Source organism: Topomyia yanbarensis, chromosome 2 (assembly GCF_030247195.1).
Source record: "Topomyia yanbarensis strain Yona2022 chromosome 2, ASM3024719v1, whole genome shotgun sequence".
Classification (NCBI taxonomy): Eukaryota; Metazoa; Arthropoda; class Insecta; order Diptera; family Culicidae; genus Topomyia; species Topomyia yanbarensis.
Window position 1 is genome coordinate 186,055,075 of NC_080671.1, and position 25,658 is coordinate 186,080,732.

At 38.5% G+C, this 25,658-nt stretch overlaps 1 protein-coding gene across 1 annotated transcript in view; it reads left to right on the top strand.

Annotated features, from left to right (window-relative positions):
* Positions 1–1,018: 1,018 nt before the first annotated feature.
* LOC131682396 (ras-GEF domain-containing family member 1C-like) overlaps positions 1,019–25,658 on the top strand; it is a 58,776-nt gene continuing 34,136 nt past the window's right edge. Inside the window, exons 1-3 of the mRNA XM_058963832.1 lie at positions 1,019–1,443; positions 2,685–2,932; positions 13,126–13,289. Coding sequence (XP_058819815.1) covers positions 1,264–1,443; positions 2,685–2,932; positions 13,126–13,289 — 592 coding nt within the window. The 5' untranslated portion in view covers positions 1,019–1,263. The remainder of the gene's footprint in view (positions 1,444–2,684; positions 2,933–13,125; positions 13,290–25,658) is intronic.

Below are 25,658 nucleotides of genomic sequence, written 5' to 3' on the forward strand. Positions count from 1 at the left end.
TCCAACTTTAGACTTAGCGTCAGCCTGGTACACTGGTCTAGTACCATGGTTCTGAAGAGATGAAGTCGAAACGCAATCGCCTGGACTATTTATAGTTTGGTTTTGTGCCCTTCATGCATAAAGACGGTTTTAAACCAATTTTCTCCTATTATTTGGTTCATTTTGAATTATGGTAGCTTCAGAAGCTGATAGGAGTAAACAATTAGAACAAATGCATATTCTGTGGCTATAAAGGACCTAGAACTAAAAAAACTGAGAAGGTTAATGCTGTAAAGAAGTATCTTAATTAGTAATATTATTAGTTCAGGAACGATAATTCGATTAATATGATTAACATGATTGCTATAAGACTAGAAGTTCATCATCGAGGAGAATTGAAACAAGGTGTTTCAACTCTGCTAGGTCGAGAAGTAAAGCTTGATCTACCATTTACAATATATACATTGCAACGATGGAAAGAAATGCATACAATCCATAAATATTAACTGTAAGACTACATAATTAAGATATTTTCATGATCTAATATCGCCCAATATCTCAAGTTGAAAAATATAACGGAAACTTTTGCACTTTTTGTTGTGTTTACCGTAAATACTCAACCATTCATATAACATTGTTGGCGTGTATTGGAGGATTTGAAGGCGCGATATAAATAAAACAAAAGCATTATTGTTGAATCCCTAACGCTATTGTTTCGCTAGTGATGGGCACTGTTTCAAATCTCCTCGGTTTCCCCAACTGAGTAAATTTGCCGTGGACATCATATACCTAAACTTCCTAAATAGGACTTTAGAACAATGTTGCAATGAGATCAAATCAACGACAATTTAGCATTATATATATTACGCATATGTACTATAAAAATGTGCAATTTTCAAACTTATAAAATGAATATTACTACTACTGATAATACTGTTGACGGTAAGGTGATTTCTTATGAAAATATATGATAAGAGACGTGGACGAAAACAGCTGACCACAGCCTTTTTGCCGTTTTTATAATTAATTTTATCGTGGTTATAATGGACAAAAAATTTAATCTCATTACTTCTCATTCCTACTTGCAATAACGAACTCGGTTCTGTGGACTAGAATTAGAAGAACTATTGCATAGATTTATTCCACGGTAAACCTAACATTATTGCTTCCAGCAGAATTAATTTCTATTGATGGCGGGGTGAACTAACCCAATTAAACCACATCCCTCATACATTTCCCAACCAGCGTTATCTATTTTCGCGCCCGTGCCAACTTTCTCTCCACATGTGTCTCATATTCGTGTACAATTTCCATCCACAGTGCCAAAATATTCAGGACCGCAACAACACGGTTGAGCTGTGGAGCGGCGCTGCACAGTACTGCCTCCTGGTGGGAAACTACAACAGCGCCACGGCCATCCTGGAGTCACTGGATATACCGCCCATCGCTAGATTACAAATCACGGTAATATATTGCGAGAAAAATTAAATTAATGTTTACCATCCGTTCCCCAGTCCTCTACCAAAACCATACATCTACTATGCCTTTGCAACGCGCAGAAAAAAGTGGAATGCGGTTTCATACGGTGCTATCATGGTGCAATCGTTTCGTGGGTGGTGAAAACATAGAAATACGAAACGCAGGAGGCTTCCGATGCAACATATTTATTATTAATAATGTACATATACTGTACTGCTCGAGACTGCATGCGTTCTCGGGTGATGCGGGGAAATCCTATTTCTAAAGTTATAAATATAAAATGAAAATATTCATGCCCGACTTTTTAGCGTAATTACCGTAGCTCTTGTCAATGGTAATATGTTACCGTACATTACTGTACTGTATACGTGATTAACAATTTTTATAGAACATCTTTATGTTTCGAATAAGCGATTGAAACACATGTTTTCCATTCAATGATTAGAGTAAATTATTGTTATTGGGCTTTTAATTGTTATTGCCATGGCAAATCGTTATTATCTATAATGTTGCATCGACAAATGATCCGTGTCGAAACATCCTACATTCGCCACAGGGTTATTTATTAGTTTAACGCGCCCAGCTAAAGTTGAACCATGCGATATGCCACGGTCAGCATGAAATTTCCTTAAATAATCATTCACACTATGCGATGCACCATGAATTGCAACTATTTCGTCACTCTGGACGTCACGTGATGGAAGCGCGAGATACATATGCCTTCACACAAGCACCCTTTCCGCGCTCCATGGCCCCTCCGTTCATTCAATGTTCTATCTACTTGAACTGAAGCCATTTCATCCGAGTTAGTTTACATTTCCGTCTCTGCTTCCCAATGAAAGCGCCTAACGATCCTGGAGTAGCGACTTCAGCATTTTCAATGGCAGCGGATGCTTTCAAGGGCCTTCTCAGTCATTGCAGATCCAGCGAGCGGACTTTGAAGCTGCCTAGTGAAGCACCTGTGGTTTCGAATGCAGCTCGTGGAAATTTGCAGCGAGATTCATTTTTTTTTCTTTCTATAAAATTCATTATCCTGTCCTGACTGACTGACTGACAGCACAACAAGGCTCTCAACTGTTACAGCAGTATGCCCGTCTGGTAGCGTTAATTAATTTTATCTTCATAATGTAGATGCGTTGTCTTTCAAGTTGATCTCACTCTCTGTCCCTGCTTGCCTACAATTATATCGACCTCTATTTCTCCTCTTTCTGCATTAAATTTCACAGTGGAGTAAACTTTCGACGACGACCAGCCAACAATTGGACTGCATGCAGCGTCACGCGGAAGGTTGTGGCAATTTATGGAGCAAACAAACGGAAAGTGGCACCGGTGTGAATAAAAAGCGAAAACCATCGTCAGCATCACCATCCACGTCATCCATCTCCAAGTCAAAGTCCAACGAGTGGGTAGTCGTACCGGTGTTCGTGGACATTGTGAAACTAGCCCTTAAATCCAGAGAGGACTGCTGCATTAGGTAAGTGTAGTTTCGCCTGCAACCATTCCCTGCACAAGTTGACTGAGCACTGTTAGTTGAGTGGCTTATCGTTCGTTCCCGCTTTCTGGCAGCAGAGCCGGAGGGTACAGTGCGTAAATCTGAATTTTCCAGGTCCAGCTCTCATTCCGGTCCACTTGGGACGCAACGCAGTTTGCGTTATGTCACCGGATCTTCGAGGTAGATAAATGCAGTAGCCGTATTTAACAACCCGAATCGCAGTCGAGTGGGTCCACAAACTCCCACCAGATATTGGAATGGAACCTTTCGAATGCACAGCGTAATTTTATCTTTATTGGAGTCAGTAAGCAGAAGTCCATTGTTTCGCGGCTCGCGCTGACGGTTGATAGCATTGGATTGCAGTTTTCGACTGGCCGTTCAAGACAGTTTGTTATTAATTATAAAATCCGTCAGCGAGTTTGATATATTCTCGACTGTGTAGTAGCGGATGTCGATGGTACGTTCAGTTATTCCATTTTCATTCCATCGTGTGGTTGGTTGGTGAAATTGTCACTAATTGCTACGCTTGGTGGAATGTGTAAATGAGTTAAAATGCGAAAATGAATTTTCCTGTAAATGTGACGGTTCCCATTCTACGAATCTTGAAGTGTCCTGTAGGGATTACTACTGTGATACCAGGGTATCCCCGCCCAACATGAAGAAAACGGAATAGGTGGGACGTGCTTTGTTAAAATTTATGAAGATTTGCGCCACGATAAAGCTTACTATGCCATTTTCAGTATCCTATGTCGAAAGACGATGGTTTTGCCTAGTTTCTCATGCAGAGTTGAGGAGCAAATGTAAAGGCGACCGAGTAATTCACGGAAAGAGAATATATACAAAGAAGGCTCTTCCTTTCAGAGCACATGAAAAGGTCTTCGATACTCTTCTTCGGAATAATAATTTTTCGGAAAATAAGTAATTTTGTTTCCTCTTCGATATGTACAAAACCGACGGATATCGTTCTATTATCACTGGAAATTCCTATTTTTATTTATAAGATTGCCCATTTTTAGAACCCAGTGAATCTTTCAAACAACAGAGAATTGGTCTAATTTAACATACTATACTTTGATTTTCCATATTTAAATCCATAATATTGTTGTAAAAAGCTTTTTTATTATGGATTTAAATTTGGAAAATCAAAGTAGAGTATGTTAAATTAGACCAATTCTCTGTTGTTTGAAAGATAGTGAATCTTTCAAACAACAGAGAATTGGTCTAATTTAACATACTCTACTTTGATTTTCCAAATTTAAATCCATAATAAAAAAGCTTTTTACAACAATATTATGGATTTAAATATGGAAAATCAAAGTATAGTATGTTAAATTCTTCTAAAAATGTGCAGCCTTATAAATAAAAATAGGAATTTCCAGTGATAATAGAACGATATCCGTCGGTTTTGTACATATCGAAGAGGAAACAAAATTACTTATTTTCCGAAAAATTATGATTCCGAAGAAGAGGATCGAAGACCTTTTCATGTGCTCTGAAAGGAAGAGCATTCTTTGTATATATTCTCTTTCCGTGAATTACTCGGTCGCCCTTACGTTTGATAGTTTTTATAAACAATTATAACTTAAACATTATGTGATCTACTTTAATTCTCCTAGCAATTGTGTTTTTCTTATTTATACAAACTATAATTCAATGATACTCAATATACTTATGCAAATAGTAAAAAAACAAAATTGAAATTTTGGTAAACGTTGCGAAAAGAATTTTTTCCATTAGTACACTGAAAGTGATAAAAATTTAATAAAACCAGTCGTATTGTTAATAAGTTGATTTATAAAAGAAAAATGTTCAGACTGATTGACCTAACCTTTCTTTATGAAAAAGGCGCAGTGCGGTACGAAATGAGCAAAGTCCCAAAAAGTCAATTTTCGTCAAAAAAGTTTTTTTGTTATAACATAAAATCTCGAATTATTAAGTTTTCTTCTTTTAACTTAGCGCTGCACACTATACTAAAATATCAAATCAGGCCCGTGCGCAAGTGGGGGGGGGGGGGGTTAGGGGTTCAAATACCCCCATGAGGGTTTTGAATTACTTTTCAAAATTTATTAACTTCCTGTTCTGGAAACAAATATACGGCAAACCGTTTTGACACATAAAATGTCATTTGAGTTCGGTCACTCTAGAGACAAGTCAATGATGAAACCAAGGACGAAACTTTGGAAGGGTGGCTGAAAAGGGATGTATATCAAGTTGGACGGCTTCTCTGAAGGATCAGTTTACGTCTCGACAAGCTTCGCTATTAGCAACAGTAGTGAGTAGACAGCAGATGTCGGTCAGCGGGCTAGCAACGGCAGCTAAAGAGGAAAAACACGAAGTGGGAGAAAATCGGGATATCGTTATCTAGAGAAATTTTACCGCCGATGATTATTCCGTTGGAGTGGCCGCGAAATGGATCACGAAAATCGGCATCGGTATACGATGAAATACGGCCGCCGAGAAGTTCTCAGCACTAGCCAGCAGATAAATAGGAACGACTAGCACTAAGAAGGATAAGAAGCCCGACGAAGGTGGTTGTAAACAGATGTAAATCCTTATGGTCGACGCCTCCGGATCGGTTCTTGTCTCAACAGGTGACGATATTTGCAGCAGACCTGAGCAGGTCAGATATATCGCGAAGGTTAAACAGCAAGTAAGGAAAAGTAGCTATGCATAAAAAAAATGTCGATTAACACAAAACAAAATAAGCAAGAACACAATCCTTACTAAAGCAGTACTTAACGATTGTCCCGGATGGATGAGGATTGCAAGATACAAGAGGATTAGGTTTAGTCGGTTGGCTTAACAACTACTACAAACCAATCCTAATCCACCACGAGCCAGCAGGTAGCGCACAGTGGTCGGAAGTGTCAAAAACGTGATATGAATTCAATAAGAGGCCAAACCATCGAATATATTCACAGGGTGTATTTGGAGGAATTGTTCGTATGAATATTCCCCATAATCTGATAAAAAATAAAATTAGGTATGACTTACTATGATTGAACTAGAAAAATTAACTTTTTATACTGACGAGGTAGAAAGTTAATGTCTTCAACAAGGTTTTAGATCTGCTCATAATGAAGAATTTTGTTGAACAACTTGAGCTTGTAGGACTTAAGGTTATCGGTTTATAAATCGTTTTTGAGGCAACCCCCTTAAATATAGTTTTTTTTAATATAACTATTTTCACTGTAACTTTTCGAGCAAACGCTGTTCCAAGCAAATATTGAGGTTTTAAAACCACTTTGTTGAAGACTGCATGTAAAAATTAAATTATTGTTGAAGACTGCATGTAAAATATTGCTGAAGACTACATGTAACAATTTTACCTGAAATCGGCGGCGCGGAGCACACCTCTTGTAAAAATATTAATTTGTTTTAGAATTATTGAAGAATTTTAATTTTTTTTACACCTACTTCAACTGCGTATAAGAGAGAAAGGTGCAAACCAAAATGGACGAGCAGGCATTATTTTCAATGCCCAAACTACACATAACAAAGGTAAGATGGTGTGATGCGTAGCACTCTAGAACCCTTTGAATAGCGTAAGCTCACTTTGTAATGTTTTTATACTTTTTCCATATAAAAATCATTGAAAACATTTTTTTTCGGTTTTATTTTTTCGTAAAATTTAGTAATTAATGGTAAAAAATGTTAAAATCTTCAATAACTTTGAAACGAATGAGTATTTTTACTTACAGTCTTCAACAATATTATGCGGTTTTAATGCATCCACATTTGTTTGCAACATAGTTTGCACGAAAAGTCACAGTGGAAAAAATTATATTAAAAAAACTAAATTTACTAAAAACTAAACTAAACGCCATAGAAAACGATTTATAAATCGATAACCTTAAGTCCTACAAGTTTAAGTTGTTCAACAAAATTCTTCATTACGAGCATTTCTACTTTTTACCTCGTCAGTATAAAAAGTTATTTTTTTAGTTTGATCGTGGTAAGCCTTGTCTAATTTTAACTTTTATCAAGTTGTGGGGAATATGCATACGAACAATTCGTCCAAAGATATCCTGTGAATATGTAGCACCTCAACGATCATCATCCTCGCAACCCACCTGCAATATCAACGAGGCTTCATCGCAGTGATCGTTCTCCATCTGTCGTGCTCGATGCACAGGCAGCGGCTATCGATCGAGTGATCGATCTTTATCAGCCGTGCTCGATGCGCGATCTGATGCCACCGAGATGCATTGTGTGGTGATCGTTTATTGGTCTGTTGTGCTCGATGCACAGACCGAAATCAAAAAAATCATTTGTTTAAATTCCCTATACCTTTGCCCTGTGTAAAATATTTTTTCTTGTTTTCTCGATTCTTGACTTTTGTATATAAGCCCGTAGGCAGTAGCAATAAATCGTTAGTTTACTAAATCAAACCCAACCGAATACTTCTACCGCGTTTCTAAACGATCCGATAACCATAAATTGGTGACCCCGTTTAAAAAAAAATGGTGAACGAGGACAAACCAGGCACTGGAGCAGGCAACCCAGCGGTACCGGAACAGCAGCAGGAAGCCAACGTGGACACCCTAAACCTGCCACGACTGAGCCCGCCGGTGATGACGCAATCCAACATCGAGTCATACTTCATGTCATTGGAGTTCTGGTTTGCCGCTTCCGGTATTGGAAATGCCCACGACACCAAGAAGTACAACATCGTCATGGCACAAGTGCCACCAAGCAAGTTGACGGAGTTACGTTCCATTATTGAAGCCGTCCCGCCTGCCAACAAGTACGTGTATATCAAGATGAAGCTGATTGAACACTTCGCCGACAGTCAGCAGAAACGTTTGCAGCTCGTATTGTCTGATATGCCGCTTGGTGACATGAAACCGAGCCAACTTTTCAACGAAATGAGGAGAGTGGCTGGAAATTCGTTTTGTGAACCCGTGCTGCTCGACCTGTGAGCCTCCAGACTTCCACCGCATGCCCAAGCTGCCGTGATTGCCTCCAAAGGGGACCCGACAGAAAAAGCTACCATCGCAGATGCCATCGTGGAATCCATGGGCCTTCGTAGCATCAACACCATCGGTGCGAGCGCACCGAGCACACCAGCAGCGACCGCTAAAGTTACAACAGAATCGCCTCCTGACAGAATTGAAACGCTCCAGCGGGAAATCGCTCAACTGACCAGGATGATCAACAAAATGTTCCGCTCAAGCGAAAACCCACGGGAGCGATCACGTTCCCGCAGCCGAAGCAAAGTGAGTAAATTTCGTGATAATGAACCGTCCTATGACGTCTGCTGGTACCACTCTAAGTACGGAGGGGAAGCACGACGGTGCCGTAAACCGTGTTCCTTCGGGCTAGCAACCAAGCCCAGCAACCAACAATGACGTCGTCCAATTGATCCTGCGTTGGAAATTGGCGAACTTTCCGACACAGCCACACTATTTCGCCTTAAGATCTCGGACACAATTACCAACATGAAATTCCTCATTGACACCGGTGCGGATGTGTCCGTCATCCCGAGAGATCTCAAATCAACCCGGATGAAACCAACGTCATTTAAATTGTTCGCCGCTAACGGAACACCGATTAAAGTGTACGGAGAAGTTATGCTGAAGGTTAGTCTTGGCCTCCGGCGTGAATTTCTGTGGACATTCCTCATCGCAGACGTGTCATCAGGGATCATCGGTGCAGATTTCATTTGCCACTACGACCTGCTGATTGATTTAAAACGTCATCGTCTCATCGACAATACCACGAAGCTGGAAGCGATGGCAATTTTGACACGGACGAGTGAGTACTCTATAAAAACATTCAGCACGTCATGCCCCTACGCCGAGCTGCTGGCAGAATTCCCATTCATCACCAAACTAGCAGCACCCGGTACAGTGAGTGCATCATCATCAGTGCATCGCATCGAAACCACCGGTCAGCCATCATACGCCCGGCCGAGACGTCTTTCATCAGACAAACTAGCAGCAGCGCGCACAGAGTTCGAACATTTGATGCAACTGGGAATATGCCGCCCCTCGTCCAGCAGCTGGGCCAGCCCACTTCACATGGTGAAAAAAGCGGATGGAACCTGGCGCCCGTGTGGAGATTATCGTGCGCTGAACGCTCAAACCATCCCCGATCGGTACCCACTACCATACCTGCAGGACTTTACTACCATTCTGCAAGGAAAAACCATTTTTTCCAAGGTTGACTTGCAGAAGGCATTTCATCAAGTCCCCATACATCAAGACGACATCCCGAAGACTGCGATCACCACGCCGTTTGGACTGTTCGAATTCACATACATGACGTTCGGACTTCGGAATGCCGCTCAAACCTTCCAACGGCTCATACACGAGGTACTACGAGGATTGGACTTCGTGTTCCCATATATTGATGATATTTTCATCGCATCATCGTCAGCAGAGGAACATCGTGAGCATCTTCGGCAGTTGTTTACCCGTCTACAAGACCACAACTTAGCAATCAATGTTGCAAAATGTGAGTTCGGGAAGAAGGATATAATTTTCGTTGGCCACTCAGTCTCGGCCAATGGAATTCGCCCATTGCCCGAACGTGTTGAAGCAGTCAGCAACTACAAACGCCCGACAACAGTGAGGGAGCTAAAAAGTTTTCTCGCCACAATCAACTTCTACCGAAGGTTCATCCCGAACGCCATCGTGGCTCAAATACCACTTCTCAATATGACTCCGGGGAACAAGCGCAACGATCGGTCTCAACTAGTGTGGACAGAGGAGGCCACGACAGCATTTGAGCAGTGCAAAACACAACTCGCTCAAGCAGCGCTGCTCGCACACCCCGCGAAGGACGCCGAACTATCTTTGTGGGTGGACGCATCCAGCATAGCAGCCGGAGCTGTTTTACACCAAGTTGTCGATGGTAACGTGCAACCATTGGGCTTCTTTTCCAAAAAGTTCGACAAGGCCCAACTGAAATACAGCACGTATGATCGAGAACTAACCGCAATCTACCTGGCAGTAAGACGTTTCAAGTATATGCTGGAAGGTCGAAGTTGCCACATATACACCGACCACAAGCCGATCGTGTATGCATTCCAGCAGAATCCTGAAAGAGCCACCAGTCGTCAAGCCCGTCATCTAGACTACATCGGACAAATAACAACCGACATCCGACATGTGAACGGGAAAGAGAACGCAGTAGCAGACCTACTCTCTCGCATCGCAGCTGTGCACGCAGTGCCGTCGGTGAATTTTGAAGCTCTCGCCGCCGACCAACAAACAGATGATGAACTGCGAACAATTCTGGAAGGTAAATTAAAATCGTCATTAAACCTCAAACAGTTTACTGTTCCAGGCAGTTCAAATCAGTTGTATTGCGACTGCTCGGATGATCGCATTAGGCCCTTCATCACGAAAAGATTTCGTGACCAGTTTCTTCAAGCCACACACGGACTTTCTCATCCTGGTACCCGTGCTACAGCCAAACTGATGACGCAGAGATTCGTTTGGCCAAACATACGGAAGGATAGCATCGCTTACGCAAGAAGGTGTGTACAGTGCCAGCGCTCAAAGGTGAACCGGCATACCCAATCACCCCTCCGCCGGTACACTGCACCTGAGGAAAGATTTCGTCATATCAACATTGACATCGTAGGTCCTTTTCCACCAAGCAACGGGAATCGATACTGTCTCACCATCATCGACAGGTTTTCTCGTTGGCCTGAAGCGCTACCTGTGCCGGACATGACAGCGCCTACTATCGCTCAAGCCCTTGTCTCAGGCTGGATATCCCGCTTTGGTGTACCTACACACATCACCACGGACCAGGGACGCCAGTTCATGTCGGCACTCTTCACAGAATTGGTTCGAACGTTCGGAATAAGCCACCTACGGACTACGTCCTATCATCCCCAGTCAAATGGTATCATCGAGCGATGGCACCGAACTCTCAAGGCAGCCATCCTTTGCCACAACCCGGACCGTTGGACCGAACATCTTCCCATGATTCTACTCGGATTGCGTACCGTCTACAAAGGTGACATCCGTGCTTCGCCAGCAGAGATGGTGTATGGAACAACACTTCGCATACCGTCGGAGTTCTTCCACGAAAATCCCAGCAACAACACTCAATCGGAATTCGCAAATGAACTTCGAGATGCCATGCGTATGCTGCGACCACCTGACACGGCATGGCATGGAAAAGGTAATGTGTTTGTGCACCCCAACCTCAAAACGTGCACAAACGTGTTTGTACGCAACGACTCCATAAGGCCATCATTATCACCACCCTACGACGGTCCATGCCAGGTGCTTAGCCGAAACGACAAGCACTACCGAGTCAACATCAATGGTCGGAGCGTCAACATTTCAATCGACAGACTGAAACCAGCTTACATACTCGACGATCACCAGCCATCAGCACCCGTTAGCGATCGTCCAGCTGCAACAACATCGGAGCCCCAACCGGCGAGATTCACTCGATCAGGACGACGAGTGATGATTCCACTTCGATATCACTAATCGTCGCGCTCTCTAAAAAGGGTGTACTGTAGCACCTCAACGATCATCATCCTCGCAACCCACCTGCAATATCAACGAGGCTTCATCGCAGTGATCGTTCTCCATCTGTCGTGCTCGATGCACAGGCAGCGGCTATCGATCGAGTGATCGATCTTTATCAGCCGTGCTCGATGCGCGATCTGATGCCACCGAGATGCATTGTGTGGTGATCGTTTATTGGTCTGTTGTGCTCGATGCACAGACCGAAATCAAAAAAATCATTTGTTTAAATTCCCTATACCTTTGCCCTGTGTAAAATATTTTTTCTTGTTTTCTCGATTCTTGACTTTTGTATATAAGCCCGTAGGCAGTAGCAATAAATCGTTAGTTTACTAAATCAAACCCAACCGAATACTTCTACCGCGTTTCTAAACGATCCGATAACCATAAATATATTCGATGGTTTGGCTTCTAGTGAAATAAGTTCACGTTTTTGGGGTTTCCGACCACTATGCAGCGGTGTCTTTTGATGACTCCTTCTCGATAAACATTTACCCCATTTGTTGAGCTGAGTCGTTTGGTTCACAAGACTAGGTCCAGGCCTCTGAATTTTTTTCAAAGACTGACGGTTTCACGTTTCTTTTAAAATAAACATTAAAAATCAACCCCCCCCCCCTTGAGAATTTTCTGCGCACGGACCTGATCCAAATAGAGACAGAAACAGAATTCCAACATGCTTAGTTGAGGGGGGGGGGAGGTTGCAATGTATCATTTCAATAACATTTTGTAATTTTTCTATGCAAAAATATCGACAAGCGACTCGGTGACGAAGCGTTTGCAGAACGTCTCTGGAAAAGACACGATTCACGGTGTTTAGCTGGTTTTCAAAAACTACTTCTCCGATTTATTTCAACATTCTATGTATAAATAAATTAAAATAGCGGAATTTTTAATGAAAAATAACGTAAACAAAAACATTGAGTAAAACAAACCCTTAATTGAAAAAAAACTCAAAATTTATAAAACAATTCACAAAAAAGTGTGAAACACGTTATATCTCCTTTCTAAAAAAACCAAAGAATAAGTCAAAATTAATGTTTTAGAATAGCGGTTTCACGAATATGTATGACAGTCAGAAAGTCTTACGATTTTCTGAGAAATCGAGGCGGTCCGAATGACCCCTACTGTCTTCATAGCCCCGGGTCTCCCTATACAAAACGAAGTTGGCGTACGCAAGGACTAAAATAAATAAATTCAATCATGAATACTGAATACAGGACGAAGTTTGCCAGGTCAGCGAACTAAATACATCTTTAAGAATCAAATGGAACAATTTAATTTACTCAATTCTGTTTTATACGGTTTTAATGCGGTTTCGTTTCGCTGAAATTTAGAGTTAATATGTTTTGTAAGAAATTAATTTATGCAGTATATATCTCCAGCGCATCAATGATTTCATTATAACTAATTCATTTTTCGAAAATAGGAAATTGCGGGTGCTTTCGGAAACGAAATAAATATGACACGTCCTTAAACCTACAGGCGAATCGAGGTCACGATTAAATGAACGTTTTGATACTATAAAATACCTATACCTATAGTTACTCAACTCCGATCCATCCAATTTAATTATTCCACTCCGAATCTACTGCAACAAAATCAACGCTGTACCGAACCGATGATAGTAACCTTTCCACACATTTCCGTTTTTCATGTTCATTTCCTTTCCGCTTGCAGGCTCCCAAACGGACACATAAATATTACAGCTTGCGATCGGTTGGCCGCAATCGCCGGTGCTTTCACGAGGCACATGTGCCAGGTCAATCAAACACTGCCGGATGTTGGCGAATTTGCACACCTCTGCCGTTATATGCAATCGTGCAAACTGCTGAACGAAACAGGTGAGTGGAAAATGGTTGCCGGAGTGCATTTGATGTTACATATTTTCCCAGCGAAGGTCGTACTCGAGATAGAGAGTGAATTCGTGACTTTGCGAAGCATTTTTTTTACGACGACCTTTGCCCGATAATATTCACTCATAAATTATGCCGTCTGTTTCTTCGCTCACCACGTGAATGTGCGGGCAGGGATTTTTAATGAAATTTTAATTGCAATTTAAACTTGAATAAATGGTCGACAGCTTCACTCTAGGAAGGAACACGTGCATCGTGAGCATAAAAGCTTATTGCCAAGTTTTAGATGTGCAGTGCCCGGTTGGCTGGCAGCACGCAAAAAGTGAGCAAAACATGTGATCCGCGAAACTCGTTTCTGCCATTATTGTGGCGTGACGGTGGGTGGTGTTGCTTTGAAGCCTTCCCGGCTCGCTAATGTATGCACTGCGCCTGCTTCATATGGATGGGTCTTTTGAGCTACATCAACCATTCTACAATACCGGTTCCCGGCACATTGTTGTTCCGAAATCGGTTTTAAATTTTTTATCTCCACTCGGCAACCACCGGGGATAGAATTACGGCACCCTAGAAGGAACGATTTGGCACGGGAAAATGATGTTTCCGTGCAACAAGTTTTTGTTCCACAAAATAAAATGCCGAGGTAGATAATAAAAAATGTACAAGAAAAGCATGCTAGCTTTTTGCAAACATGAGTAGGTTCTTGGAACGAGAGAAAGATAAAATGCTTTTTACTAATGGAGCCAGCGCTCCTTGTGTAGATGCTCAATTTCATAGATGGTATGTAACGTAAACGTATACTTCAAATAAGAAGAAAGCTTTCATAGTTCTGGCTCGATGCCAAATATCCCAAATTATTACATGCACGAGCAGTATGTAAAATATTTAAACAATGCATGAAATGTTCGTAAATGTTTGAATCCAATCATTTATAACGGTTGTAAAAACTACAACCGGAAAATAAAACACTGGTCTTTGATTTAAAATGACCTGAGACGATATCAAGTATGGTTTATTTCGTATACAGTTTAGTTTCATATTTGGCCTGTGTTAAGTCAAACCGAACTGAGCGCCATAATTTATTTCTAGTATTTTTATGCTAAAATGCATTTTTAGATAACTTGCCATTAACATAGCAAGTTAAGGAATACTTGTTTGCTTTCGTTTGATATAGGCGTTCTCAAAAATAAATAGATGTAGGTCCTGCTTGTGCTATGTTGGATGCGATAGCGTTTTTAGAGCATGTATCTAAAAATCTTTGGCTTAACACAGGCCATTTTGCCGAATCAATCTAAATTTCACAAAAATATCAAATGTTTCTCGTTAACAAAGCTTTACCAGTATCAATAGTCATCGATGCATGTAGGAAGCTAAAAATATAGGTGGATAATATCTCGGACAAATCCAGAGTGTCGTGACTGTACTTAAGGCTTTCAATCGAAATCTCATGGTCTTCAATGGATAGGTGCCTGTTTTGATATACAGTGTCCATCCGTCGCCTTCAAACGCTTCAAACACCTTGCAACAAATGATGCCATAACCAAATAGGGTTGACACTTCTTAATTCATATAAGCCCCTCTATTCATCGCATTTCCTGATTGGTCAACTTTAAACAAAAAATACAACAACACGAATTTACAAAATCAACCATTTTAAAAGTAATATAAATTCCTTGGAGTTTAACTAATATTTTGGTATTTATAACTTTCTTAAAATAGGCGCAGCAAACTTGCAATAATTTGAAAATAAAACATTCATTGGTTTTTCGATTTCTTACCTTAACGATGGGACAAATTTTTACATTGCTACTAGCTCAATCTCCGCAATACACACCGAAAACTTTCACTTAATTGTACAACAATCCAAAGTTAAATCACATCTACTGACCAGCAGAACGATTAGTTACTAAATCCCGAATAAATCACTAACTCAGAAATTTAAAACAGTATGTTAAGAAAATGTTGACTTTTTTTTAAATTTTGATTTGATTTTTTCCTAAATTTAAATTTAAAGCGTAAACCTGCGTTCAATAAGCTATTTAAAAGCTTTTTGTCATTAGTCAGCATTTTGAGGGCAGAAAAAACATTTTCATGGTACAGCAGTAAGGGAGCGGCATATTTTGCTAAAAGCGGATTTTAGAAAACACTTTCCATGCTTATTGGTTACTTGGGTAACATATTGACTTTTAATAAATAATCTTATTCAACTGTGTGGTGTAAGTTGGTCACCCTGTAAATAAAGATATAAGTCAATAATATTCGGAAATCATCAGGAAAATGGCACTGTTACGTTTGTCGTCGGACACAAAACTAGTATTGGATTTATTTTGAAAATTTACACGGAAAAAATCCATTTGGTCGTGTTTTAATCGCTGGAAGGTACTATATACACCAAATTGTCAAGTCCAGGGAGACTATTCTATTGTTTGCAAATTACCCCCTAGCCCCATATTCCTCTGGCTACGTACCTGCATGGACTTTTGTCTTATTTGCATGAAAATGTTGTACAAAAATTGACTGCCTGAAACTCACCAAATTACAATGAATGCGATCTGCCAGTGCGTTAGTGATGCGTACTATGCGTACGGGGCCGCAGAGAGAAAATACGGGCCCGAGGGGTCCAACGTACGGGCCCCCACCACTGTGTATTGCCTGAGTACAAAAAAGTCAAGGTTTGAAATCCATTGGAGTTCACTGATCAGTACCGTCTTTACGCATGGGCATACTGGGCCAGGGCCAGGGCCAGGGGCCCCGGGCTTTTAGGGGCCTCCAACTTTGGATGAATATTAAATGATTCTAAAGGCTACACAGCCAAAAAAGTCTTGTAACTTTACGTCTTGCCAGATGCACATAAAGGGAGCGTCCCAACACACATAAATTTACATTTAATTACATGTAAAGGTGTGAGTTGTTCGGCTTTTGCTAGGTCATTCAGTCTGAATTTTACATTACAAGAGTCACAATATTTTATTTTACATGTTAGAACATGTAAAATCCTATTATCAGACAGAAAAATACGTTGTTTACGTCAAATGTAATTTTCGTTTTTTCTAAGAGTGTATGTTCCAAAAAATAGTAGCACTCAACTGTTTATAACTTTTTATCGTGTGAGTAAGAATGGATCAGTTGCTCGGATTCACACATTGCACCTTATCCCATGGGACGTTTAAAGAGCATCAGTAAATCAATCGGAGTGATGGTAGCGGTAACGAGGCACTGCATGACCAGGATAGTATTGGACCAATTCAAACGGCAATCTAACATTTCGATTCAAGTTTCAATTCATTTTGAGCAATAGCAATGAAATGTTTTCACGTATAGAAAGTTCGAAAGGCACCAAGCAGGAGCGGCAACCAAAAAAAATTGCACAGAAAGTGGAAGAAGAAGAAGTCGAAATTCTTTACACAATCCTTGTTTGGCAAGCAATCCGCGCATGTGACAAATTTTCAATTCTATCAGGGATTGTGAATAGACACATCTACATGAAAACCTATAAAAATATACTCCTAGACTTCTTGAGGTCTGACGATTCTTTCGCGGCCAGATTTTCTGGTACAGAAATATTTATGTTATTTTTGTACGACACTCCGCCTTATCAAAACCTTTTAGGCCGTCAGAATCAGGAATCAGAATATACTGCCTCAAAAGGAACGTATCCCATAGGTAGTCGAGGATTTGTGCCTTACGGCAGCGTGTATTCGATGTGTTTCCTATTCCGACTGTTTTATGTGTCTGGTATTAAAATGAATTTTTTTAACTTAAATTTTTATTCATTTATGTTTGGGTTTACATGTTGTATAATATTGCAGCTTAAGTGATATAGCATTTGCTTTTCGCCTTTGGTGAGCTTCGTTGGTAGATGGTTGCATTCCTGTTTGTGGCTGATTATGAATGAACTTTTTTTATTAGGCCTTATTTGACACGGCTCAATCCGTTAGCACAACTGAGCCGTGGATCTTCTAAGTTTTTACAATATAAGTAAAAATAAAAAAGAATTAAGAATGTCTATCCGCCAGATCATGTTGACGCAGTTTGCTGCTGCGTGTAGAGATCGTTTTCCTAGGCGGTGGAGCCGCTTGCGGGTCATTCAGTCTACCTTCTCTCGCGTTATCGTTCCCGTCCGTGTCATCATCGGTACTGCTTTCTGGCTGTTCGTGATAAGATGTTCTTATTTGTTTCTTGTTCTTACGAGTCGCTGTTGTAAATCCGTCTTCAACGGAATTCGTTTCTTTGTTGGCGACGCTAATTGTTGGTTTAGGAGCGGTTCTCGTGGTCGTTGTACCTGTATTATTGGTTAATTGGATCGTTGTTTTTGGTTTATCTGTAAGCGTCGGTCGGTGGCAGCTTGTTAGAGTTGGCCGTAGTAGATGAGTTTTGAGTAGTAGCTTCGGCGCATGTTTTTCCATAGTAGGCTGTATGGTTACAGAATTGGCATGTTGGGGTCCGCCCAGGATATGAGATTAGCGTTTTTTGCTTATAGGTCACGCCTTCCTTTGGTGATTTGCATTCGATAGTCATGTAAGAAGGTATTGGTTTAGTCACTCGCATCCTCACAATACGAACGCCGTTGGGAACGCCGGTGAAAAAATTTCTCCAGGTGTCATTCGTAATAGATTCTACTTCTCCATATTGCGACATGATTCGTTTGAAGTAATCATCCCTAGTGCGCGGGGTCAAATCATGGATACGCACGTCCACCATGTCGTTTTCCATATGCACGTGGATCTTGAATCTGGTGTTCGACCTCGTGTTGCATGTTGTTTTTTGCAATGAAGTTTTCTGCCTGTGCTAAGCTTCTAAACGTGATCAAAACACAGTTTTTTTACGTGGTGTAGCTGAATGTACGTAACTTCAGCGAGATTAAGCTCCATTTTAACCTTAACTAACTGTTCCACTTCCTGAATTGTGGGTCTAACACGAGTTTTATTAAAGTTGATCGAAATCGTGTTATACCGTACCACGGGCACTTTTTTTCATTTGGAAAACTCATTTAATTACGCAGCCGAGGACAACGACACAATTTGTTTGTGCACTAATATAGAACAAAAGCTGGCTTGATTCACTGGTGCCTATAGCCTGATATAGCTTAGCAGTTTTTTTGCTTCTGCTTTGTGCGAGGTCAGAAGATAGACTGATTATGAATGAACTGTTAATAGTTGTGATAGTGAATTATTAAATTGTGTTGCGCATATTAATAGATTCGAGTAATTTCGATGTTTTACCACAGAGTAACAGACATAACACTATGAGGGAATTTCCTAAAAAACATCGATCCGGCAATTTTCCCAGAACACCAGCTCCACCTTTTTTTCACGGTCCCAAATACTCGTTTGCTGGTGGGCTTCAGATTTGGGAACAATTTTCCACTAGTGGTCTATCCCCCCATATGCTTGTTCATATGTCAGTGGCGCCAAAATTGCCAATGTGGCCACAGTCCCAACTACAAATATATTTAAAATGACCGTTAAAGCGGGCGAAGCATTGTCTTCGAGTGTTATGTCTGTTAGGCTGTGGTTTTACTATATTTATTTGTTTACGTAACAATTAAGGTATTGATTTTGTACATCTGTACTTTCGAAAGGTGAAAAGCCTAATTATTGTTTTCCTTCGGTCTCCTTTTGCACTGAGTACCAATCACTGACACCAGAGAGGCGAATCTACCATCAAAACCATAGACTTGCCACTTGATTTCTGCGGTATTTTTAATACTTTCCCATGGTTGAATAATTTGGCTTAAATTTGAAAAATAAATCTCAAGGTGGTATAGATGGTCCCTAATGCTGGGTATCATTTTTTGATCATCCCGCTCTACAACAGTTTACTGCCCATGACCGCAAATCAGTCCCATAAAGATAGGAAATCCCATAGAAAACGGGACAAATATGCGATCACGGGTAGTTTATACTTGTTCAATTATAGGGGTCCCTCAGCTCAGTTGTGCCCAGGGGCCCCGAGTGGCCTTAAGACGGCACTGTCACTGATATTATGTATAGCACACTGAAATTTTATATTTATGTACCATTTTTTGCTCTAGTTGTTTGTAGTGCCAATCAAGGAAAAAACGAAGAGTTTTTTAAACCTTGGGAGTTTTTAATACCTCTTCGACAGTTTTGGTGAATTTGAAAAGCGCCATTTTTGTAATAGTATTTATAAAGGTAAGGAAATGACAAGATTAAAAATGAAGTAATCACAAAAATTAAAACGTTTTTAATCCACCTAACAGTGTGATGAGACATTTCTTATAACTCTTATCACTCTCTTCGGATATTATATCGTTTGAGAACATTTAGAACTTGATGCTTCGCGATGTTTTTGATAACACATACTACATGGGATAGTGGCAGGACTCAGAGAATCGCTCAAATCAGCATAGGACAACATCAGTGCTAGAAATCTCAAACCAAATCAATGGGAAAGCAAAAAAATCGACTTTTTTCTAAAGGTGACTTCCCAGTAGTATCCTTGATTTGAATTATTATCGCTAATCCTAATGCCAAAGAACAAATAAAAACCTCTCGAAAACGAACCGTTTGGGAAAATCATCATCATTACTGGAATTTTCATTTTCACGAATCTTTTCGATAACCTTCCGTCACTTGCGTTAATGCACTGGGTGCACAGTGCTCTGAAAATCTAGCGAAATCGTCTTAGGGCACCAGCGGGTCTAATTCAGAGCTATCTGCGCGGCGAGTTAAATCTGCAAAGAATACTAAAAATTAATTTCTGTTCCATAATTTTCAGTTCAGCAATTCGAGAAATCGTGCTCACCGCAAGCTATGAAAAATAGACTACGTTGTTAAGTGATGATCACTATTTATTAAAAAATCACGGTTAAATAAAAAATAAAACTATTAAAAAATTTCAAATAGTTTATAATTTTCACAAACTTATTAGGAAAAATTGTTTAATATGCTTTCGTAATATTGTGTAGGAAAAAAACTGAAAATTTCAGTATTTTCTCTATCTGCAACATATAAACCCTTAAGTATACCAATTAATTGGTATACGAATTGGAATAGGTTCGCCAAATTTTGGAAGAAGTCTATAAAATAACCCCTTGAAAACTACCTAAAAATTGTTGTAGTTCGATGCAATAAAAAAATCTCCAAAAAAGAAATGTACCTATTAATGTGAAACACAGCGAATAATACATACAATAAGGACCCATTTTTATCAGTCTCATGGTGTATTTTAGGCTGACAAAATGGTGACATTGATTAAATCGGGCATTTTTTTTCTTTATAATAAACTGAAGCTGTTAAAATATTCTTCTCGTCCCTTGATGTAGTCTGATAACTATTTCTGATTATGATGAACTTTTCATTTTCGCATATTTCGCATATCTTCATGATAAGGAAAACATGCTCAAGAAAGGATTTACTCGAATTCAGTCTTGTTCGTCTGCTAGAACCCATCAAACATATGTTCATATTTGGCTAATAAAATCGGGGTTTCAATGTGTTAGATATTCAGCATTCGAAGAAGTTTCTTTTGAACGAGTGTAGAACGACTTTGTTTCTACTTACTTGAAATCAGCGGCGTAGCCAGAAATTCGGTTTGGTGAAAATCGATCATACTGTCCAAACGGAATAATTCCGAAACCGTAATTTTTGAAGTTTTAAAATTATGCAGAATTAATTTTTCAGAAAATAGTAACAGAGTTCGTGTCTTTAGCGAATTTGTTGAGACTTTATTGTAGTCATGAATATTAACCTGAGAAAATTCACCATAAATACTTCTTGGACGATATACCGTCAACGTTGTTTAACGTTTGTAAAACTCATCGAAGATACTAACCCTCCGAAATTGGCGGTTTCAAAATGATGCTATCTTGACCATAAATTACTGTTTTTGAACATTTAACCTATACATATAATTGGTCATACAACAAAAATCAAATGCTCATCAAAATCGATCAGGACCAGCTAGAATCGAATGGAAATCGTCATTTTTCATAAATTTCTCTCTACATTCGGACAGCGTTATCCTCGTTATTAATCATATTACGTTTTCGTCTCAACTCGACGCATTCCCAAATCAAATATTAATATTGACAAGAAAAACACTACACTAACTATAGCTTTTCAATACTGGCTGTGTAAGCATTAGAACTCGACACATTCCCAAAATAAAAACCTGTTTTAATCCACCTAGCGGTGCAATTGTGCTTGTCTCATTTGTCCAGACTACGATTCCATGGCTGGTTATGTTCAATACAATGGTGGAAATGAATGAATGCACATACATACAATGGATCGACAGCCACGATCTTGAGATACTATGTGATATTGAAACATCGCTTGAAACCAGCGGCGGATCATGGAGAAAGAACCGGGAGGTCCAGGTCTTGCCGAAAATTTTCAACTTGTTAAGAAATTTTAAACTAGTTTTAATTTTAAAGTAGCAACCCCTCACTGCATACTCCCTCCGGGCCGGTATGATTGACGATTTTTGGAGTGATTGCATAACCTTTCTATATGAGAAAGGCAAAAATGTACCAAAGTCTAAAGAAGTCAATTTTTGTCAAACATCTCAATGTTTCATGCATTTTAAAGTCATTTGGCATCAAAAATACAAATTTGATTTTGAAAATTTTTCATTTCAGTTTATATGGGAATTTGCTGTGTGATTGCACTCTTCAACTCGGAACCGGAAGTCCAATCAATAAAGATTCAATAGCAGCCGATGGGAAGGTTGTACCTTTCATTTGAGACTAACTTTGTGCAAATCGGTCCAGCCATCTCTGAGAAACAGAGGTCACATTTTTTTCCACATACACACATACACACACAGACATTTTCCGATCTCGACTAACTCAGTCGATTGGTATATGACACTCGGCCCTCCGGGTCGGGATTAGATTGACGAATTTTAGAGTGAATGAGAAAGGCAAAAACATTTTTAGCAAATATTGAAAGTTATGCATTTTTTTGGTGAGCAGTTCTATGTTTCATAGACATTAAATCAATTTTAACTTCACTTCCTATTAAATAAAGACCCTTATGGCAGTACATCTCTACAAAAGCGAGATCAATTTGAAAATAAATCTGAGGATTATGATTGATTGCAGAACTCTGGAATTTTCTATTGAAATGTTTTCAGGCAGGAATTTGATATTGATGCTATTAGACAACTGTGAAATCAAGACCAATAGATCAGTTACATATCACCCCATCCCGACAATTTATAAAAATTCCTCATGATGTTTACAACAACAGGTTATCAATCTACGGATCAAATAATTGTTATTGTAATATTGAATTAAATCAGTCAGCATCCATAAATTTTCAATTTCAATTCAATATTTTTTGGGTGTGTTGGGGGGGGGGGGGGTTGTATTGTCTTAAACCCCGAAGCCTTCTCTTGGCTACGCCGTTGCTTGGAGTTATTAATTTCGCTTTTCATTTTTCGATATGTTTCAGATCGATCCGATGGTTATAAGTTAGAAAAATTGCAGTGAGAAGGTTCGTACAAATGAACATTTTTGCACTGATAAGTTATCAAGTTCCTTCCAGACAACTTGGAAGTGTTCGGTGATTATTTCTAGCGGTTGTAGATAGAAAAATGAAATACAAAATTCGATTTATCGAAATTATGTTTGGCTTTTATTTCAATGGATTATAAAATAAATAGACGACAAAGAGTAATCAGCAAACAACAAGCCATAACTTTTAAAGTATTCAAAATAGATGTTTGAAGTCTTCAGTAAAGTTATTCGCAAAAGTAAGAGCTACAAATTTGCTGAAGGCATCATTTCGATATAATCACTTCCAAGAAAATTTGTGAAAATATCTCACTCATAGGGGGATTAATCAGCAAAAGCATAATACCAAAAGAAAGGGCATATTGCCTCCATTAAATTCTCCGAAGATACTATTGACCTAAAATAAGCCGTTTTGGCGTTAATAATAGATTACATGTTTTTGGTCATATTTCTGGCAATGGGAAATGATAAAAATCTTTCGTCCGCATTTAATGTTAAATATCTCTTTTGATAATAGTCCGATTTCAACAATCTATAGCTTGTTCGAAAGGTATTCGTTAAAGCTGTCTAAAAACATATGGATTGTTAATCTATGTTGTCAATTTCGGTAGATAATTGAAAAAAACTGCAAAAAACGCCATTTTTACACATTCAAACATTCATATCTTGGAAACTAAACATCAGAATCAAAAACAAATTAATAGCGTTCATACTGTTTTTTAGTTCTTTCATTTAAAATTGGTTTGGATAAGATCGGTTCAGCCATTGCTGAGAAACACGAATGAGAATTTGTCCGTTACATACACACACACACACACACACAGACACACACACACACACACACACACACACACAGACATTGTCCCAAATCGTCGAGCTGAGTCGATTGGTATATAAGACTCGGCCCTCCGGGCCTCGGAAAAATTCTTGAAAGTTTGAGCGAATTCTATACATTTCTTTTATAAGAAATGTAAAAATATCTAAACGGCGATCAACGGCAAAAGATAAAAAAACAATAAGAAAACTAAATATTAAAAGAATGTACAAAAGCGCTAAAACAACAAAATCGACCACATAAACAAATGTCAATTGTCAAAAAATGTTAAATTGAGAAAAACCAAAACAAAACCTATAAAAAATTGATAAAGGAAAACAGGAAACTAAGAAAACATATTGCGAAGATTAAAAAAGTCGAACATTATTGAACAGATGTTGAAAATAATGAAAAATTGCTAGGCAATCAAGAAAAAAAAATTAGAATCAATGAAAATGAAAAAAAACACTACTAAAAAGAATACAAACATTAATATAAAAAATTCATAAAACTGAAAACTCGATACATCAACAATAATAAAATTTATTTAACATAAAAAAACAAGAAATATTTAAAGCAATAGAAAAAATAAATAAAATGTTAAGAATGCATAAAACTAGAGGAGTGTATATAAAAGACAAGAATAAAATAGCCATAGATAAATTAAAAAAATGGTCGACCGAGAAAATTTTGAAAACTGGAAAATTTAAATGATCTTTTCGAAAAAGTAAAGAAAATAGGAAGTATTGAACAAAAACGGAGCAAACAGACAAAACAGAAAACAAAAAATAGTAGGAAAAAAGGCATGCTACAGAAACACAAAAATGAAGATATTAACACAAAAAAATGAAAAAGATGGATATTATTTAAAGAATGGAAAAAGCACTAGAAATGAAATTTGAAATAAATTCAAACAACGAACCAAATATAAAATTAAGTAAAAGTGCGCATAGTGTCAAGAAAAGATAAATCAAATGTTTTTTTAGGAAAATAAAAAAAATTCAATGTTGACGTATAGGAAAATGGTCAACTGAAAAAGTATTTTCAAAATAGGTTAAATGGAAAACATGAAGAAATAACAATCACGAATTAAATTTAAAAAAAAGGTATAAAAAATAAACAAAATTATATTAAATGAACAATGGGAAAAAATAAAACTACGATAAACGGAAAACTAAAAACTACAAAATGAGAAAGAAAATAGAAGAAAGATAAAAAATTAAACAATAAGACAAATTGGAATGAATTTGAATAAGTAAAATTGCTTTAAAATGCAAAACATATGAAAAAAGGAAGATGGAATGACAAAAGAAACAAATAAAAAAGCAGTGTATCAAAATATGAAACAATAAGAAAAAAAAATAAAGAAAGCAGAATTTTCTCAAAAAATTGCGAATAAAACTAAATAACAGAGAAAAAACTTGAAATTAAAGGAAGTGATAGTGATAGCAATAGAAAAAAAGCGAAAGTAAGGAACGTAAAAATATGGACAAAATGAAAGTATGCAAATAGATAAAAAAGGGAGAATATTACAATTGTAGAAATATACATACAATCCACAACTTAAAAAAATAGATCAATGAAATTTTAACAAAATAAAAAAAAATCCACGTAGAAATAAAAAAATGGAAAAAATATGGATCAAATTTCAAATAAGGGTTTTGGTTGGATTTTACGCTATGCTAGTTTCGAAAACATTCATAATCCTATAAAACATGAATTATTCTTTTATTTGTGTTGGTGTGTTAGCACACCTTAAAATATTTACAAGAATGTTTTACCTGATTTCTAGAAAATAGTTCAAAAATAAAAATAAAATCGTTACGTTCAGGAAGCGACGTTCAAAATCTCTTGCTCACTCCTCCAAAACGAAAAGATTTTGTATGCGGATTTAACTTGCAACATTAGTTATCTAATCTTGCTAACTAGTTGGTTTAGTTTGGAAGCAGAGTTAAATTTTCTCTTCGAAATCAATCAAACACAATTTAGCAATTTAGTTGAACGTATGCTTCTTAGAATCATTGGCAGCTGCAGGATTGTGAACTGAGAGATCTTCTCTTTA